The sequence below is a fragment of the Oikopleura dioica genome, chromosome 1, assembly GCF_907165135.1.
Source record: "Oikopleura dioica chromosome 1, OKI2018_I68_1.0, whole genome shotgun sequence".
NCBI classification, from domain to species: Eukaryota; Metazoa; Chordata; class Appendicularia; order Copelata; family Oikopleuridae; genus Oikopleura; species Oikopleura dioica.
Genome location: NC_137291.1, coordinates 11,294,088 through 11,312,511, shown reverse-complemented (window position 1 = coordinate 11,312,511; position 18,424 = coordinate 11,294,088). Strand labels below are relative to the sequence as shown.

The window sequence follows — 18,424 nt, the reverse complement described above, 5'->3', positions numbered from 1 at the left end:
CTCATTCTTTTATTTTCAGAAATTTTCGATTTCTCTTCAATTTTATCGCTTTTAAATTTTCATTCAAAATGTTTAAATCAACAACAACTGAACTTGATTGCGCTAGCTTTCTTCCAGCGCACCGGTTTTTCACAAACGAAAAACCACCCGATGACGAGAAATCAAAGAGGAGAAGAAGAATTCCCACTAGAGTGCAATTTCTGGATCAGAGCTTTATTACATCTGTGAAGAGAAAGGTTGTCTTACGATTCACGGACTCTGTACAGAAGACAACGGCTCAGGCAAAACTCGTGTCACAGGCAATGTCGATTTATATTGCAGTTCACGAACGAGACTTTGATAAAGATGAGGGCTGTTTATGGAAAGAAGGGAAGGAAGGTTTCCAAAGTCTTAAATTTTTAATAAACCTTTGGTTTCGTTAGCAACATGATATAAACCTCAAATAGAAAATTGGTGGTCAACTATCACAATTATTTCCCAAGCTGGTGAAAACGACCAGAACACTCGTCGAAACTCCAAATTGTACGGCTTCCCAGCAAGATTTGATTATAGAATCTGGAATTTTCATCAAGAACTGCACAAAGCTTCTAGACAATTTTGCAATTCTGAACGAACATGAGGAAAGTAAGAGGAAACGTCAGGATTTGATTGACAAGTTGCACATTGATCGACTGCAATCAAAGAAAAAACGAGCTCTGCGTGAGGTCGAGAAGGAAAAAGAGCGCAAAGCATCGCTGGAAAAGCATCACACAAACGCCGAGTTTTTCTACAATATCGACAAGAGCGTTGCTGAGCCAGCAGCTACTTTAGCAGCTGTTTTGACAGATCTCGTGCAAGACTGGAACCTGTCCAAACGACTCTGCCACCCAACAAAACTCGACATTCTATGGAAAACGATAAAAATGATCAACGAACGCTTCATTTACTTCGAACAAGTTGGGAAATTCGAGGTTTCAGCTCCTGAAAAGAGGGATAGAAACGAGGACATGACGCAACTAGCCAACTTTCATTTCGCGCTCTCGTATTTACTCGTGGTCGTCAACTCGTGGGTCGGGTACGTTATCACCATCTTGTAACTATGACACGGCGTCATCGAGTGGTCATTTCTGCGGGCTGTAGATCGTCATCTTTTCGTTTATTTTGTTCCTAGATCTATTCATTCTGGCGACGAAGCAGCTTGCGAATCCCCTTCTGTAGACATGAAACTCATCCTCGAAAAGATGGAGAACACAATCGTCTACATTTACAATATGACTCTTAATACGAGCTTCGTTGGCAAATGTCACGAGCTAATTCGATGCTTTCTGAAGGTCTGTCATCTTTACGAGGAGAAAAAATGGAATGAAATTCCATCCCAGCATCCAGTAATTTCGAAGCTCTGTGATTCTATCGTCCTTACTCTTCCGCACTTCGCATCTTTTGACTCTGCGTTGAAGGAAATGGTCGTTGCTTCGAAAGAAACTGGCTCCAACTCAGTCGACAAACAAGAATTACTCGCCTCCCTCCTAAAATCTCATGAGCTACTGTCAGATATCTTCGGTTCTTCAAGTACCGACGTTATTGAATATGCCGCCTCAGCGCTATCCTTTGCGGAGAGCATGACAAAAGTATCATCTTTGATTCCAGAGAAAGCATCAAAACAGTGGAAAGCGATGGCGATTGAAGGATCTGAAATAATTCTTTGCTTACGGAAATTAAGCGAAAGTACTCTCTGCGTTAATTATCAAGATCGGCTTTTACGACAAGTGAAAAACTTCCACGATGCTCAAGAAGAACTTCTGAAAGAAATACTCGACAAAGAAAAAGCTCTGAGAACATCAACAATTCACCGAATCGTCCGACTCAAAGGCGTTTCAAAATACAACTGCGACGTCGTATCGAGTCAAACTTACTACGAAGCAGCTTCGGAAATCAAAAAGATCTGTGATGATCTCTATAATCTGGCGAAAGAAACTTTTTCGGAAGAAAACGCGAACAAACTGGTGATGAAAGCTTTTGATCTGATCGAGTCCGAACATACGCTCATGTGGCTTATTGTGACCGCAGATAGTAAAAATACTTTTGGAAAGAAGTGCGAGATTGATTACAGACCTTTCAAGCTGAAGATAAATTCTATCAGATTGGCGCTTAGAAATATCGTCAAAACACAAGGTCCCTAAAAATCAAATGTTGATAAATATGTTCAATTCAGTGAGCGCGCACACTCTCATCACAGAAGTATTCCGACTACAAAAGCTATCGAACGAGTTGTGCTCCACATGCACACGTCTCAGCTCCTGGAGTAACAAGCACATGCGCGAATATTTACTTTCGGCCGGTGAAGACATATCTAGCTTGGCAAATGATATGGCAAAGGTGAGCAGAACTCCTTAGAATTTGTATTATCCATGGGAATTTGACATCTTGTTCCGGTATTCTGACCTCTGAGCTACGGGAGTTAATTTGCCGATGTGCGTCAATTTGGGACACGTGGCCAGAACAAGCGGGTTTTAGATGATCAGAATGACGAAAATTTACATTTCAGGATCTGAAAGAGTGGAATGGTGATCCAGAAAAACGAACACCACTCCACCGCCGAGCTGGAGCAATGATGCGTCTCATCAGCTCGATTGAAGATCTTACAACCGGTCCCGAATTCGCATACGAATACTCTCGCTTTACAGGAGCAGTGTGAACAAAGACACAAGTTATCTAGGTAGACCACACAAATATGGGATAAGCTCGAAATCGATATGGTACTAAATGCTCAAACTTATTCTGTTGACAAGATCCTAATCCAACTTGGATTACACTTAGGAAGTGCTGCTCTTTGTTCACACCTGCAGAAAGATGCTACAAATTTGGCTATTCAAGACTTTAGGAAATGGGCGTTATTTCTTAGAGTAAGAGTTTCAAGTCCGCAAGTAAAAAATGCCATAAATTTACCCCTTCAAAAGACAAAGTGTGATTCTCATCCTTGATAAGCTCATCGTCACAATTGATGCACCCTCATCAGCAGCACAAGAATCCCTTTCTTCCGCTCTGCAGAGTTGCCAGGAAACAATTCTCTTCCATGCACCTGGTCAAGCTCAGTGCAATAAGGCACTTGCAAATTTCGCATCCATCACTCAGGTGACGACAACGCTAATTTCAAAAGGTAGGACCTGATTTACGGTAACTTTCAGAAGCTTCAACAGGCCTTTGTAAACGTCGATGGTGGTCAGCCTATACTCGATAAATATCCAAGGGGCTCACTGCGAGAGCATCTTCAAGATGCTTCAGCTTTATTACAGGACTTGGAGAGTCAGCATAATTCGCTTGCAGCTTCCTCGACATCCAATCCAAATAAGCTTGGAAGCGATGTTCTCTTGCTCAATTCAACTGTAGAAAAAATTGTTGAAAAAGTCATGTACGCGTGCTGTAAAACAAGGAAGAAGGTTCGTCAGCAAAAATTCTTGACTGCCATCAGGAAAGGGTTGCATGAAGTTTTTGATAGAAGAAAACAACTTGATACACCCCTTCAAAAGCAACTATATCGATCCATTGACTGAATTCGTAAGCTGTTGCAGAGAAGCTGGCGGAAATCCCCAAGCTAAGCAAACCCATCATGGCCCTTTCGCCAAACTGCTAGGCAAGTGTTAACAACGCTTCATCAATTCATCGACAATAACAATTCAGCTGTCCGATGCGCGAAAGAAAAGCTCTGCGAGGTGCTCGAAGATAACCCAGAGCAGCAGCTCTTCGGGCTCACTTATATGCTCGATCGTGGTTTCAAAAAGGTATGCGAGCTTTACACCGTGAAAATCAGTACTTCTGGTGTGAGTTTTTACGTGTCTTTTATTTCACTTTGAATTTTTCTTCTTTTAGCTTGATTTGTTGAAAAGTGGGAGTCCCGATGTTTCAAGCAGAAGACCAAACGAAAACCAAACTTTTCTGCAGCTGGTCAACAAAATCTTTTCAGGCTGGTCAGATCATCTATAACTGTAGTTAAACTCTGATAATGATCGTCAAATTTATGACCCACGAAAGTTCTTTCGATAGTTTGCCACTCAATGTCTCAAATTCGCACTTGTGATGAGAAGAATCTCAAGTCCATGGCAAAAGTCATTATCAAGGATTGGCTTGAATTCATCGACCTTCTTGGTTATGTCCAGGAACTGAATACTCCTATAATTGCCAAAGCACTGCCATATGTCGACGATTTCTCGTCAAGACTCTCGGAGGCGCTGAGGAGCTCTTCTGATATTTCTAATTCTGACTTTGGCGCGGACGGTATTTTATTCTAACAAAATTATATAGAAATCTATATAAACTGTTATCTGAAGGTCAAAAATCTGAAATAATTGAAGCTCGATTGGCAATGAATGTGTCTCTCGAAGAAACCGCCATCGTAATCCACCAGATACTCCAAGTTTTTGCCATCGAAAACTTCCATGAAATGCCGGGAACACTGGCCTGTATTCAGGTGAGATAGGCAATTTTCATATCTACGTGTGTTTTACGACAAATTTCAGACGGGCCACACACTCGTTGGAATTCGCGGAAATTTATCAGAGCTAGAAAATCTTTGCGTCACATATTTCAACAAACCTTTTGGCGAAAAAGCGAAGAACAAAACTGTTTTGGCACAGTTGGCGCTCCAATTAATTCAAGGTTAGAAATTGGTTTTTTTGCATAATCTCCGGTTACGCTCGTCACAAGTGAGTTCTTAAGCTCTCAAGAAAATGATAAGCAAATATTAAAAGGGTCCAGGTGAGCCAGAGCGATAACCGCATTAGCCCATGTTCGACAAGGTTTTATGTTCCTTTCGAGGGAATGCCTCAGACTTGGGCCAGCGTTAGAAAATAGCAATTTTAAAAAAAATCTCAAACGTTAAATTAAGACACTCGTGGCGTGATTACAATCGTCCAAAAACAGCCTGGATCATTTGATATGACAACAAGTAACCTCTTGTCCGGGTCATAACATCCAGGCCTCGGCTCCGCAGCTTTTTGTTTATGAAAAACTTGTATGTACTCCCATAACAAAGCACTTTTGCCCTGTCAATAAAACTGTTCCAAATCTGCTCGAGTTCGTTAAATTGAATCAAATCTTGGTCGTTTTGAGATGCGCATTATTCCCGGAATATGATGATTTGGAATTGGTGGTAGTGGTGCCTGGTGCAATTTGGCATGGCCGGTAGCGATGGCACCTTTATCATTACGGAATCAGAAGTGGCGAGTGGGCGCATGTGTCTGAGCGGTGCTAGAATAAAATACTCGATCAGGCTTGCAAGCGTAATTTCGAACTCATAATAATCACTCACCCGAGAAAGATCTTAGAGAATCCCAATTGAATACATAAGAGAATCTACGCGAGAGAGAAAATAAGAAATTAATTCGGCCTGAAGTGAGCTGGAAGCTGAATGTCCCAGCCCCTGAGTATCGGTTCGAAGAGACAATTGTTAGGGATCCGAATCATCACGTGATTATGCACTATAAAATATGGCTGAGCTTCCATCCATTCCATAATTACAATCTTTTTCATTTTCAACGAGATTTTACTTCACAGGAGAGCGTTTTTCATTCACAATCAAAAGTTTATAGAAGAGATATTAAAAACTGATTACTATTTTATTCGCCTGAAAGCGAGAACATTTTGCTCACAGTTTGCAAACAAAGGTCAATCTCATTCAGAAAAGAAAGTGTAAGATAGCCAGAAAGGACATTTCCAACTACGGATACTTTGAGAAACAAAATAGCAGTCAGAATTTGCTTCAGAATAGAATAGAGTTTTTTGAAGAAATTTATTCTTCTTCTTCATCGCCTTCTTCTTCTTCGCCTTCCTCGTCGTCACCGTGGGTGATGATGTAAGCGAGTCCCTAAAATTATTGGAATATGTAGAGAATTTAATTGATTACCTTGTAGTCGAGGTTGCCGGCTTCATCGATGGAAGCAGCGTCCATCATGGACTTGAGCTCTTCCTCGTTGAATCGGTCAGCCTGGGTGGTAAGGACCTCAGCGAGATAATCCTTGGGGATGGTACCCTTGCCCTCGGGATCGAAAAGCTTGAAGGCGTTGACGATGGTGTCCTCGGAGTCGGCACCGTTGAGCTTGTCAGCGAGCATGGAGAGGAAAACGGTGAAGTTGATGGCGGCGGGGGCCTCAGCCATCATCTCCTCGAGCTTGGAGTTTTCGATGGACATGACACCGAGGGAAGCGTAGGTAGCTCGGAGATCGTCCTTGTCGATGAAACCGTCTCGGTTAGCGTCGATCATGCCGAAGGCTTCCTTGAACTCCTGGATCTGGGACTGCTCGAACTGAGAGAAGACGTTGGAGGTACCAGCCTTCTTCTTTCCCTGCTTCTTTGGTGCCATTTTCGAGTTCTAAGAATATTAATTTACAATCTTTTTTCACAAAAACAGAATTATCTCTCCCTTATTCTCTTTTTTCTTACCTTAGTTATCGAATTTAATCAAAAAACTAAAGAAATCTCGCTGCTCATGGGACTTTTATGCCAAAACTACCTCCTCCGGGCGACAGTTGCTCATTTTATGGGCGAAAAATCAGTGCATATGACAAGCAAGCGATAAAAAAAGTTAAAAGTGTTAACTACCAGGGCATCACAACTTCGTACGGGAAACTACTTTTGATTAAAGCTAAGCTGCTCTCAATCTAAATCTAGCTGTCACTGTAAAAAATGAAATCTGCGTGAATGAAAAACATTTTTCTAAAAGAAATCTCATTGGAAGCGCGCTGGCAGCTCGCCAGCCGGTGCAAAACCGGTGCTTAGACCGTGATGATCCGGCGGAGAAGGAGAAATCAGAAAGTAGCGGCACGCCGACAAGTCCCAAAGTACTCGAGAGGAAAACCATCAAGCTGGAGTCGCGTGAAAGAGCCCAAGAATTCAAAAAGCTCTATGAGATTACTGGTGTAGTTGGGGTCGGCGGTGGGGGCACCGTCTATGGCGGCGTCAGGTAAATTTTTAAGCCTACCAAAAAGGTCAGTAAGAGTAATTTTTAGACGCTATGATGGTCTCAAAGTCGCAATCAAGCAAGTCCCAAAGCAAAAAGTAAAAAGATGGGGCCGCGTTCAAGGAAAAATGGTCCCAATCGAATTCGAGCTTTTGGACAAAGTTTCCGACGGTCATAAAGGTAGGAAAATCAAGAGGTCGAGATCTAACAAGCTTTAGGAATCGTACAGATGATCGATTGGTACGAGCGGAAGTCAAGTTATGTTCTTGTCATGGAACGCCCTGAGAGACACATCGATCTATTCGACTATCTGAACCAAGCTGGTCCGATTAGAGAACCTGTCGTCCGAGATATCTTTATCCAGGTAAATGGGGCAATTGCAATTTGTCTAAATCTTGAACTATATAATTAGCATCGATGAAGATGTGGCGCAACCATAATATTTATAAATAGACATTGTCTTGGCTAACATTTATTTTGTAGATCCTAGAATCAATTATCCACTGCCACAACAACGGAGTACTCCACAGAGATATCAAGGATGAGAACATCCTTCTCTCGCGCAAAATCGACTACGATCCAAAATCGCCTTTTGAAGCAAAACTGATTGATTTTGGCTGCGGAACGCGACTAAAGGTAGTAAATTGAAGAAAAAAAAAACATAAAAATGATGAAATTTTTAGGATTCTTGCTACACAGAATTCGCAGGAACTCCTGAATTCTACCCTCCAGAATGGTTCAGGGAAAGAAGATATGATGGAAAACGAGCTTCAGTATGGTCGATGGGTGTTCTGCCACGGTTCTTAAATCTTCGTAAAAGCGGCAAAACCATTTCGTTCTTTTTTGAATTAGATATAATTTTTGAACCCAAAAAGCTCTATACAATGACGCAAGGAGAAGTTCCCTTCCCAAAAGAACGAGATATCATCCGAAGTGATCTAAGATTCAAAGCTGCTGTACAAGTTCCAAGGTACCATTATTCAAGCGTTTTCATTTTATCTTATCTTTCTCAAGGCATATTCGCGATTTTATCAAATGGATATTAAATCCGAACGAGGAGGAACGTCCAACATTCGAAGACATCCTCCACCACCCGTGGATCAAAGAAGGAAGAGAGCGAGCTTCTTCCACTGGTCTTTAATTCTATTCACCATTTTCTCTGCTGCCTTATCGCTCTTTACCAATAAATGACTTTTTTTCTTTTCAAGATTGTTGATATATTTATTTACAGAGTTCAAAATCGATAGAAAAACTCACTATCTTCGATTTCTAGCACGGTGGGCTCGAGGAAGATCTTGATCCTTTTCTTTCTTCTTCATACATGTTGTTTTAGCGATTCTCCAAATGATGAAGCTCAGCATAAAAATTGCAATCATCAGTCCTCCAAGCGATGCAAAAAGCGCTTGTCTAATCGATTGTCTAATAACATTGGCGGCAAAGAATTCAAATACCTTCGCATCTTGGCAGTTGTTCGCGGTGGTAGAAGTTTAAAATCGCCACCAGTAAAATTCCTTTCGGGGACGATGAACATCGAATCTGAAAACACCGGCCGGGCAGAATTCACAACAACTTGCGCTACATCATTCGATGATGTGTGCTGAGGCACTTGGCTCCCATCTTGAATAAAAACTTGAGATTGAGTCGGATTGCGCGGGGCAATAGGAGGTCCAAAGCCAGGAAATGAGAAGAGGGTTGAATCTCCGGCTGATGATGAAATGCTTGTAGAAGCGGATTGTGGCTGGTAGCTTTGGGCAAAATTCTCATCAACAAAAATCGGTTCTTTTGAGGCTTGAAAGTGGAATTTTCAAGGTATTTCCGGCAAATCAACGCGCAAATTTGAGCATTACGTTCGCTCCATACCAAGCAAAACGGCTTACATTAAAATGCTTCCGAAGCCCATTCCTGAAGCCTGAGCGATCCCTTCCTTCTCGTAGTACTCTTGATTTCCTTTGAAGAGAGCGTCTAGATTTGATGATTCCGAGCTCTCTTCAAGTTTCAGGATGAAGTTTTTGGACGAGTTGGAGAGGTTGGATTTGGCGAAGACGTAGACAAAGATTCTGTTTGAACGAGAAACTGCATAATGAGGGTTATTGTTGCCGCACCATTTTGCTTGAGGAGAATTTTCACTATAAAATTTATCAGAAAACTGGCTTTGATTTAAAATAAAAATTACCTCAAATTAGGATCTTCGGAGATCGTGAGCCATAAGTTTGAACATCCATCGTGCTTTGGAAGATTAAACGAGTTAAAACTAACCTTGATCCGACCACCTGGGGCGGCGTAAATCGCATACTTTGCGACAGAGTTTGGCTTCAACGAGTCGGGGTAGCCTTGGTTTTTAATCTCCACCATGGTTGAAACGCCGCCTTCGTTTAGCAAGACTTCTTCTTCGTAATAATTGACCGTCATTTTCGATTTCTGAAAATGATCGTAAGAAATTACTTTCGTTCAAGTACGCTCAGTGGTATTTTGAGGCTATTTTGCGGTTAGTGCCTATTACGTGGAGCTAAATTCAAGAAGCAGGATGATTTATAATTAGGCCCGCGCACTAGAAACTCTTAAAAGCTCGTTAAAGGACTTTCAAAAGCCATTGAAAATGCCCACAGTTTGAGGATAATCGTGTTAGAGTATCCTGGATTATACATGTAACATGTAAGTCTTTGTCCAATCAAAGGGCTCAAGGCGGTGATATTCAGCACAATATTATACAAGTCTGCGAAAATCATTTTTATGTTGACAAAGAAAAAACTCTCTTTCCTTGTATTGGCCCAAGTGGCTGGTAGTTGCCCTCTATTATTTATGGAAAAATAGTGCTGATATCATAATAAATTATGCTTTCTCCAAGGCGCTAAATTATTACGGAATTCATATCATGTAATTCATAATTACACGTCTAACCGAATGAACCTCTAAAGGGGCTTTATTTGACACGTCAATTGTGACATTTTCGTGGTGAGCCCAAAAAGGGATCAAAACCAGACGCGGGTTAAAATAATATAATTTCGTTGTTATTTCATAAGATGTATTCGGTCAAAACATGGCTACGTGTAAATTTGAATGTAGCTACCAAAGGAAAATATTTTTGGAAACGCGGAAGGCTGATGCTAATCTCCTGGTTCGAGATATATTGAACCAAGCAGTTATGGGGTCAAAAGGACTTGGTATGGAAATAACTTCAACTTGGATTGTACTCTTGTTAGAAGGACTCCGGAGTGTTTGCAGTTGAGACAATTAGTATCTACCAGTCTCGTTTAAAAAGACTATTTCAATTAGAGTTTTTCAATTAACCTTATATTTAATTTTCTTAAAATATAATGAGGATTATTTTGATTTTTTTTTTACCAAAATAATCATGAACAAAAAATATTTTTTATTAATAATAATCAAAAAAAAAGTTTAGGTAATTTTTGTTTATTTGCTTTCCCTGGAACTTTTCAAAGCGCAATACAGGTAGTAGAACCATTCACGTGCAAGATCGTGCGTTCACCTTTTTTACTATCTCGGTTCTCACGTTTTCTTCAGCCTTTCTTTTTCTCTTCTTCGAATATTCCCAACGCGATTATATCATTTCACCTACTCTTATGAAAGTGAAAGAAGAGTGACCAATTTTTGGTATTTTTAAAATTTCAGGGGATAAGTGATTTTTAGCCGGTAAAAGGTTAAATGCTTTTATGAGGAGAGCAAGTGATGGTGGAGGAGCCGTAGTTATCGCCGCGGGCGGATAAGCATACTCCACGTACTTGCTTGCACGAAGACTTACTAGAAATGAACGACGCAGGAAACAACTTCCACAAACACAAGTGACATCTCAAAGCAGCCGTTTTTCTATTGTGTTTGAAAGCTCGGATTATGAGCAGATAGCAGTCGCAAGACTATTGAACAATTTTCAACAAATTGAACATTGAAGCCTTTTTTAACACTGAATATTTTCGTAAAAACATTCAATTTTGACAAATGAGGTTCAAATGAGAATCTGTCTTGCAAAAAAAATACAGTAAATGAGCAGGTTTGAAGAGCTTTAATCACACGATCTTTATTTGCCCCGTTCTTTGACCCATGATAAGCTGGCAGGCGTGATGAGATGATCCTCAGCTGATTGAAACATTTTCCATCTCGCCGGGCAACGCAATGCCAGTACCACCAACTGAATATCCCTGCAGCATACGACTATTCGAGTATTCCGATAACCTTATTACAAGAAAGGTCGTTGCTTGGAGCCTGTTTTCTTCAAATTGCACTTTTGTATAAAAATCGAGAGAAAGAGGGATGAAATGCTTCTTAAAGAAAATGACGAAGTCAAACGCAAAAATCGGTAAGAATTTTTTAACGAAATAGAAGAGTAAATTTTCAAGTAATTTATTCTCTCGCGCGGTAAACGCGGAAAGAACGCAAATGCATTACTGCTCTTGCTAATTCTATTTTCATCGAGCGACCACGGCTTTAAAACATATACGCGTATCATCGACCTAAACTTATTGAAAATAAAGTATTTTTATTCAGTGGAAGAGACGAAGAACACAACGATGAAAGAAGAAGAGATTAAAAGCAACTGGGAGAATTGCAAGGACAGGCGACAGGCAATTTCTATGTATCAGGTGCTAAAATAGACATTGAAGCTTTTGAAGTTAAACCTTTTTAGCTGCATAAATGCAGTACTTGCCCAACTTGACTCGGTTATTCATGATGCGCAGTATCGCTTAACGATGATCCGTCCCAAATGAAATGCTGATTGCTAGCGTTTCTAGCTATTCTACCGTTCTAAAGTCGAAATTAATCGAAATCCTTAGATTATTTCTTACCCAATGATTATTTGCCTTGTATCCAGTCAAATTGCCGAAAATAATCAGCGCTAGAAAAACGCAAAATATTGTGGCCAAGCAACAAGCCTCGTGAGAATGAGTACATCTTCCTCTGCTCATTCTCTGGCACTCGATATTTTCTTTCTACCTAACGATTAGTCGGCTGAGATTTCGCAGTGATACTCTATTAAAATATAATTTGATCATTGAAAAACCGATTGAAGCTCAAATACTGTCATGGCTGCCACTTGTAAATACTCAAAAGTCGCGTTGAAGGTAACACAGCTTTCTGAAATCTTTCCTCAAGTTTTCTTCTAGCTCAAGAATCTCGAGGATAAGAAGAAAAAGGATGAATGATCCAAATGAAAAAAAAAATTTAATGACCAAGAATAAAAGCTCGATTTGAATTCTCCTTGTTGTCTCCGCAGCTAAATTTTTGGATGAAATACTTTTGATTCGTCAGAAACTAACACCTCAACAATGACTATCATAGAATATTCATCTAATGCCCTCAATTACCTTGTTGAATGTATCCTCGAAATACACAAAATTCTAAAATGACGATAATTGATAGCATCCCTTTCAATCAAAAAGTGATTGTGCCCGGAAACTCAAGCCGCCACAAGTTGTCACAAAAAATTCCCTCGTGTTGAGTAGCTACCCTCAAATTATGAAGTGATGTTTCAGAAGTAGATTCCCGCGATGCTGTTTGAGCCATAAAATGGACATGCACAAATTTACTAACGAGCTATACAACTGCCAGAGGTGAGAGGGCACACCACCCAAGTGCCGGAAGTAGTTTCTCGCACGTTTCGGGAAATAAAAGTGACAAGTGAGTTTAAAGCGGTAGCAGCTCTTTTATAAGATGCTTGTTTGCTCATTTTTCTCTGCAAGCCGTAAATATACTGCTCTGACGAGTTGATTAATGTCAGACTGACCTCGTAAACCTACTTGCACCTGAACGCTTTCACGTTTCTTCTTGCTCGATTCATAGCAACTTGAATTTTGTTTTTGTAATTTATTTTCTGGCAGTGTAATCTGTCACTGATGTCTGAATTTAACTCTATAAACTCAAACGAGCCCTATCTAAGCAGAAGTACAGTAAAGTAACTAGCACTGTATGTTTGTTTCTAATGTAGGGATCATATATTTATAGATACAGGCGAATATCTGAACTCTAGGAGGAGAGGATTTTGTTAAAAGCTTTCTAGCGCGCGGAAAATAATAATTCGTAATATCACAGTCAGGCTAATTTAAGGGATCCCCCCCCGATCCGAAAAATTTTCCCAAAAAGTATCGAGAGGTACATATTTGGATTCCTCGTGATCTGAGGGTCATTTTTTACTATAATATCAAGGGCCCTGGATCCCGTGATAACCCGTGACAGCGCTTTGAAATTGCATTATAATCTATACTTAGAGAAAATTTTCGATTTTTTCGAAATTTGTAAGTCTTGATAACGAGGCAAATAAGGGCTTATTTGAAAGCATATAACGCCCTTATCAAGAAAAAACTAGTTTTAGAGAAAAAAAATTATCACTTGGTGGTGCCAGAGAGCAAAAAGACTCCAAAAAATGGCTAAAATTACGGCCGAAAGTTTTACAACGAGAAAAATTTTGTCTACTTTTTCAATCATCGTGAACATGCATGCAAATGTAGCCTAGGGTCTTAACTTTATAAAAATCAAGAGATTTTGGGAATTCAAAAGGCCAAAAAAAAGTAGATACAACTTGAAGTTGGCCCAAAATGGCCATTTTTGCCAACTTAAGTCACTTAAGAGGCATCAAATGCATAAGTGAATGTTAGAACCTAGGGCTTATCATGCATGCGTTTGTTCAGTAAAAAACGGGCTTTAATCTGCGCCCAAAATCAGCCTCATACGTAAGGCGAGAAAAAAGTAGATACGGGTCAAAGTTCCGGAAATTAGGGGGGGATCCCTTAAAAGCAATTTTTACATCAGCTGTAAAAATAAGAGTAAAGAGGAAGCACAAAGCAGGCAGACGATTGGATAGTTTTCTATCTCGATAAGTTGTAAAAAATTGATTCTAGTGAAAATAATTAAATAAAAGATCCGGGAGATGACTATTGTTTTTGGATTAGGTTTTGTATTTTTTCAAGAAATATGAGGCGCGCTGAAGAAAAAAGAGCATCAAAAATATACAAAAAAGTAATTCTCACAATAAGAAGCTCGTCAAGCTGGCTGGCGGTGTAAATTATAAACTGGGCGAGGATAAAAAAGAGAGTTACGATTGAAGAGCTTCGTTGTACGAGGGCGGTGCCGATAAGCTCATATCCGACGAGGTGGTGATGAACGAGGCGTCTTGGAGGTTTTTAGTAGGCTTGACAGGCGAGCTGGGCTTGGAGTAGGCGGCCTTGTGGATGGTATCAGCCTGGGACGAGATGAGAACGTCACCCTCGGCCCGAGAGTGAGAAGGTCCTCCGTCTTCCATGATTCCTTCTTCCTCGAAAACGACATCGGAAGTGTTCTTGCGCATCTGAGAGCGTCTTCGAATGATAACTCCCGCAACGACAACGAGGCCACCGAGCACGGAAAGCAAGACTCCAGCAACGATTCCAAGGAGAAGGGTGTCTTTTTCTTCGATTTCGCAGAACTCGCCAGTGAAGCCTTCGGGACAATAACATTTGTTTCCTTCGATGCACACTCCGTTGTTGGCGCAAGTGGCGGTGCATGGCGCAGTTAGTGGTTCAGGAGCCGCAGTAACTTCGCAGAGAGCACCGATGAAGCCAGTTTTGCAGAGGCATTGGAAGGAGTTGCCTTTGACGATGCAGCTGCCATTATCGCCACAGGGTGAAGAAGCGCATGGAGAAGTGATGACTCGAGGAGAGGAGAGTTTCTCGCAAGTTCGACTGTTAGATCTGGAGTAGCCCGGCTCGCATTTTCGACAGCGTCCGTTAGATGAGCATTCGGCGCAGTTTGCTGGACAGATTCCTGAAAAGATTGGTTAGATGATTGAAGATGAGAGTTCCTGTCTCTACTGAAAAATCAGCGCGGCGCGAAAAATTGATGGGAAATTTGCGGATTAACGATTCAAAGGCGCAAGGGGTTTGATGGCCGACTTTTTTGATATTGGCGAAAAGTTAATTCGCTAATCACTCAAGTCATATGGTGACAAGAGGCAACCGGAAGTGCGTAATGAAAATAGTCTCGCTTTTGTACTTTCGAGAAATTGGAGACTTTCTGAATAACACGCACCTGGGGGCTGGGCACAATACTTGCGTCTTGGCACGGGCCTGAGGGCGCGTTACTTTTTAATTTATAATTTAAACCGGGGCAAGTAAACTTACGTCGTTGGCAGGGAAGTTCATCGTTGGCATCGGTTTCAAAGCCGGGATCGCAGACTTTTTCGCCATTTTTGTTGCACGAGTAGAAGCCTACTACTCTCTTCTTGCTCTCAGAAGGGGAAATGCAGATGGTGTTGCAGTCCTCGCCGTAGAAGTTAGCTAAGCAAGTGACTCTAGCGCGAAGATGGACATCCTGGACGTTGATTCGCTTCCAGTCTTTTCCAGCCTTGAGCTCGCCGGAAAAGGTATGAACGCGCTCATCCTTGCCGGTCCAGGTGATGACGGACAGATCGCCCTGAAAATGAAAAGGTTAGATAAAGATAAAAATCAGCTCAAAGTATTTAGGGGACCTCGAAGAGCGGACAAATGGGTATCACGCTGATAAGGTTAGCCACACAGACATAGAGCGGGTTTAACATCACAGATTGATAGGCTAAGCCAAACAAGTGTTCTACCCCGCTGGTTTCCTGTCCGCCGCCCCTTTGAAATGGGTTTCAATTTTGCACTTTTCAGCAGACGAAAAAGGTGTTGACAAAATTTAGTACATATTTATCGCGTGCGAAATGTCAATAAGTGAAACAAGAAATGTCTTATTGGCTATAAAAGTGCACGCTTATGGGACCCTAAGCAACTGTTAGAAAGAACTGTAAAACTTTGATGTATTTTTTCCTTGCGAATGAGCGCGAAATAATTGGAATACTCATTTTTAGCGCTTGTTCGAGTAATGAGGGGCGATTAAGAAAATTCACTTTGACTTACCGGCCAAACAGCGGTGAAGGGAAGATCCACTTGGCGGGAGCCATGGCCGGTGATGGCGACTTGACCAGTTCCGAAGATTCCAATTTCTGACTTGCTTTCTAGCTTTCCTTCTGGAGCGTCTTCGCATCGGCGAGGGTCGGGGTGGTAGTTGAAGTTGAGCACGCAGACTTTGAGGGTGTCGGTGTGCATTTCTGTGCTCAAATAGTCGTACTGAATCTCCAATCGGCCTCGGAAGTTTTCACCAGCACTGGCAGAGGTTGCACCTGTGAGTGTGGCTGCGAGAAGAGTTCGCAGATGGACCATGATTGTATTCGTTCTTTTCTTTTCGTTCAAGTAGGTTTTGGGAAGGTTTGCCTAATACTTCTTTTTCTAGCGGGAAATCTCTAAGTTTTCTTTTTTGATCTCTTTGGTTTTGAGTTTTTGCTGGAGCTTCTATTGGAGGCTTCAAGCTTTTCGTTTTCTTGTTGCGGTTTTGAGAGAGGGAGAAAGAGTTGATATGACGATCAGCTCCGACGCGTCGTTATATTAGAGCAGCGTACAGTATGGCGCAGTGGCAGCGCGTCGTGAGGTGGCGCTGTGCGGTTGAAGCGGGTGATGGCGGGTGCGTTCGTGGCGACGAGCGAGAAATTTTCTCCTCGGGCTTGGCGTGACGAGCAGCTTGGCAATGGATAAGTTCGCTGTAATGGAGGTGAATTATGACTTCTAATTCCCGCTGTTCTCCGGAAAATCTATGTAAAAAAGTAAGCAACTCATCAAGTGCGCGAAGGGAGGCCTGGAATGTTTGCTGGTAAAATATATTCACACCTTTGGGAAAGAAAGTAAAAGTCGACAAATTAAATGCTTCCCGTGGAAAGTTATGGCTTCAAAGGCACACAATCACTGCTTCAAAAGATTTGGTAGGTTCTGAACCGCAAATTACATCTCTTTCAATGAAGAAAATCAAGATTCTAGGCTACTTTACGGGGATATCTTTACTATCAAACTTTTCAGTAAGAATTCAAGTGTTAACAATTATTAGAAAAAACGACAGGTAGATTTAGAGTAGAAGATATCGCAATAAATTAGCTCGAATCTTGATTTATGTCCAGAAAAGAAGAAACATCTGATAATCGAAAGGTTAACCTTTGCCCGAATTGGACCCATATCCCGAATCGCCTTCAAATTACCCAAAATCGGGAATCAATTCGAAAAAGGTTGAACAGCCTCTTTTACAAATGCAAGAGCGCAATAAAATGAAATGATTCGGCGAAGATAATAAAAATGAAATAAAGTGCAAAAGCGCGCTAAATGCACTCGGCAATGCTGAAAGTGACAGTGCTGACGGCAGTCAAGTGGCAGATTTATGGCCAAGCACGGGAATAAATGCGACTTGGGGATTTATTTGGGAGCTGGAGGGAAGTTTGGCTAATCCGTAACTGTCCACGGGAAGTGGGCAGATGCGACCAAAACTTTGTAATTACAAATACAATATTTGCAGTTATTCTGTCCTGAGCATTTACTCTATTACAAAGGCAAATGAAATTCAATGCCATTATATTAAAAAAAGAATTGAAGATCCTTTTAAATTTTTTCAATAATCTGATCGATCAGAACAATCGCCTAATCCCCACTTTTCAAAGAATCCCAAAGAGCTAATCCATCTCCCACTAACTATAATTGCACTCATCTAGCTGTTTCATAAATTTCATAATTTCGAAAACAAAAGCGTTACTCAGGTGCAGGCGAAGAGAATGGATGGCAACCCATTGACAGGGGTTAATTTTTCATGCGTAGCGGAAAATCTACAGCGAATGCACCAGCTGATCGTAATCGAAAAAAATGATGTTAGATTCGTGTTGATTTTAGAGTTGGATCTGGGTTAATTTATGTAATGAAGCTTAGTTGGCGAAAGTATGGGAAGTGCAAGAATGAACATTATTTAAAAATTCATAAGAGCTATTTGAAAATCGATAAGGGTGTCCCTTCAATAGTAGGATTAAAATATCATACTAGTAATAAGGGACCTGGGTGGATAAAATCATTTTGAAGGTATTTCTTTCTCCATACAAGATTCTTTCGGTACTCGGTATCCCTTATTTCTAATCTGACTTTTTAATCCAAGGATTGAAGGGACACCCTTAACGATTTTCAAATAACTTCAGTGGAGCCATCTTTTGAAACAACAAAACAAGCAAAGATCAGAGGGTTTTCGCCCCGATATAAGGATCTTTATTAGCCGCGATGTTGCAAATTTTATTGGCCGCTAAAAGTTGTGTATTTATCCTTTATTGTGGCTCATGATACCGCGCTATTACAAGCGTTTTACGCGAAGAGGAGGAAAGCGTGTGCAAGCAGGTGCATGCGCGCGCCGCCTGAAAAAAAGGATCATCAAATCAAAACGCCGCGCCAAAATCAAAGTGGCGAGTTTGAGCACTTTCCGAGAATAACCGCGTTTTGAAAAAGAGGTAGACAAGTTCAAGGGCGTTATTAGGTCGGAAGAATATACAAAAACGAAGGCGATCATTCTGAGAATATGATGAAAAAGAACATGAATAATTTCTACATAATCTCTTCACTATAAGGAGCATATGAGTATCAAACATCAAAATAAAACTATTTTCCCAACATGAAAAGCTCCAATATTGAGCAAATT

General features: G+C 41.0%; 6 protein-coding genes across 6 annotated transcripts; 3 read left to right on the top strand and 3 right to left on the bottom strand.

Annotated features, from left to right (window-relative positions):
• The first annotated feature begins 345 nt into the window (after positions 1-345).
• Positions 346-2,674, top strand: LOC145712137 (uncharacterized). Its single transcript, XM_081789825.1, has 5 exons — positions 346-378; positions 447-1,054; positions 1,151-2,151; positions 2,192-2,355; positions 2,525-2,674. Exons 1-5 carry the CDS (start codon positions 346-348, stop codon positions 2,672-2,674), a joined length of 1,956 nt encoding a protein of 651 aa, XP_081645951.1.
• Positions 2,675-3,458: 784 nt separating this feature from the next.
• LOC145710864 (uncharacterized) lies at positions 3,459-5,015 on the top strand. Its single transcript, XM_081788570.1, has 6 exons — positions 3,459-3,758; positions 3,847-3,940; positions 4,009-4,251; positions 4,329-4,444; positions 4,494-4,632; positions 4,862-5,015. Exons 1-6 carry the CDS (start codon positions 3,735-3,737, stop codon positions 4,942-4,944), a joined length of 699 nt encoding a protein of 232 aa, XP_081644696.1. The 5' UTR covers positions 3,459-3,734; the 3' UTR covers positions 4,945-5,015.
• A 559-nt stretch (positions 5,016-5,574) lies between these two features.
• LOC145695791 (myosin regulatory light chain, smooth muscle-like) lies at positions 5,575-6,343 on the bottom strand. The gene is made up of 2 exons (XM_081772816.1): positions 5,879-6,343; positions 5,575-5,839 (listed from the first exon to the last, which is right to left on the bottom strand). The coding sequence occupies exons 1-2, from the start codon at positions 6,332-6,334 to the stop codon at positions 5,765-5,767; spliced, it is 531 nt and encodes a 176-aa protein (XP_081628942.1). The 5' UTR covers positions 6,335-6,343; the 3' UTR covers positions 5,575-5,764.
• Positions 6,344-6,471: 128 nt separating this feature from the next.
• Positions 6,472-8,134, top strand: LOC145712136 (serine/threonine-protein kinase pim-1-like). Its single transcript, XM_081789824.1, has 8 exons — positions 6,472-6,590; positions 6,695-6,934; positions 6,981-7,111; positions 7,150-7,295; positions 7,415-7,567; positions 7,615-7,726; positions 7,808-7,901; positions 7,946-8,134. Exons 1-8 carry the CDS (start codon positions 6,472-6,474, stop codon positions 8,070-8,072), a joined length of 1,122 nt encoding a protein of 373 aa, XP_081645950.1. The 3' UTR covers positions 8,073-8,134.
• Positions 8,135-8,804: 670 nt separating this feature from the next.
• Positions 8,805-10,573, bottom strand: LOC145712135 (bone morphogenetic protein 1-like). Its single transcript, XM_081789823.1, has 3 exons — positions 10,419-10,573; positions 9,105-9,349; positions 8,805-9,057 (listed from the first exon to the last, which is right to left on the bottom strand). The coding sequence occupies exons 2-3, from the start codon at positions 9,338-9,340 to the stop codon at positions 8,805-8,807; spliced, it is 489 nt and encodes a 162-aa protein (XP_081645949.1). The 5' UTR covers positions 9,341-9,349; positions 10,419-10,573.
• Positions 10,574-12,753: 2,180 nt separating this feature from the next.
• LOC145695785 (uncharacterized) lies at positions 12,754-16,470 on the bottom strand. The gene is made up of 3 exons (XM_081772809.1): positions 15,793-16,470; positions 15,037-15,328; positions 12,754-14,680 (listed from the first exon to the last, which is right to left on the bottom strand). The coding sequence occupies exons 1-3, from the start codon at positions 16,093-16,095 to the stop codon at positions 13,974-13,976; spliced, it is 1,302 nt and encodes a 433-aa protein (XP_081628935.1). The 5' UTR covers positions 16,096-16,470; the 3' UTR covers positions 12,754-13,973.
• Between the last annotated feature and the right edge of the window lie 1,954 nt (positions 16,471-18,424).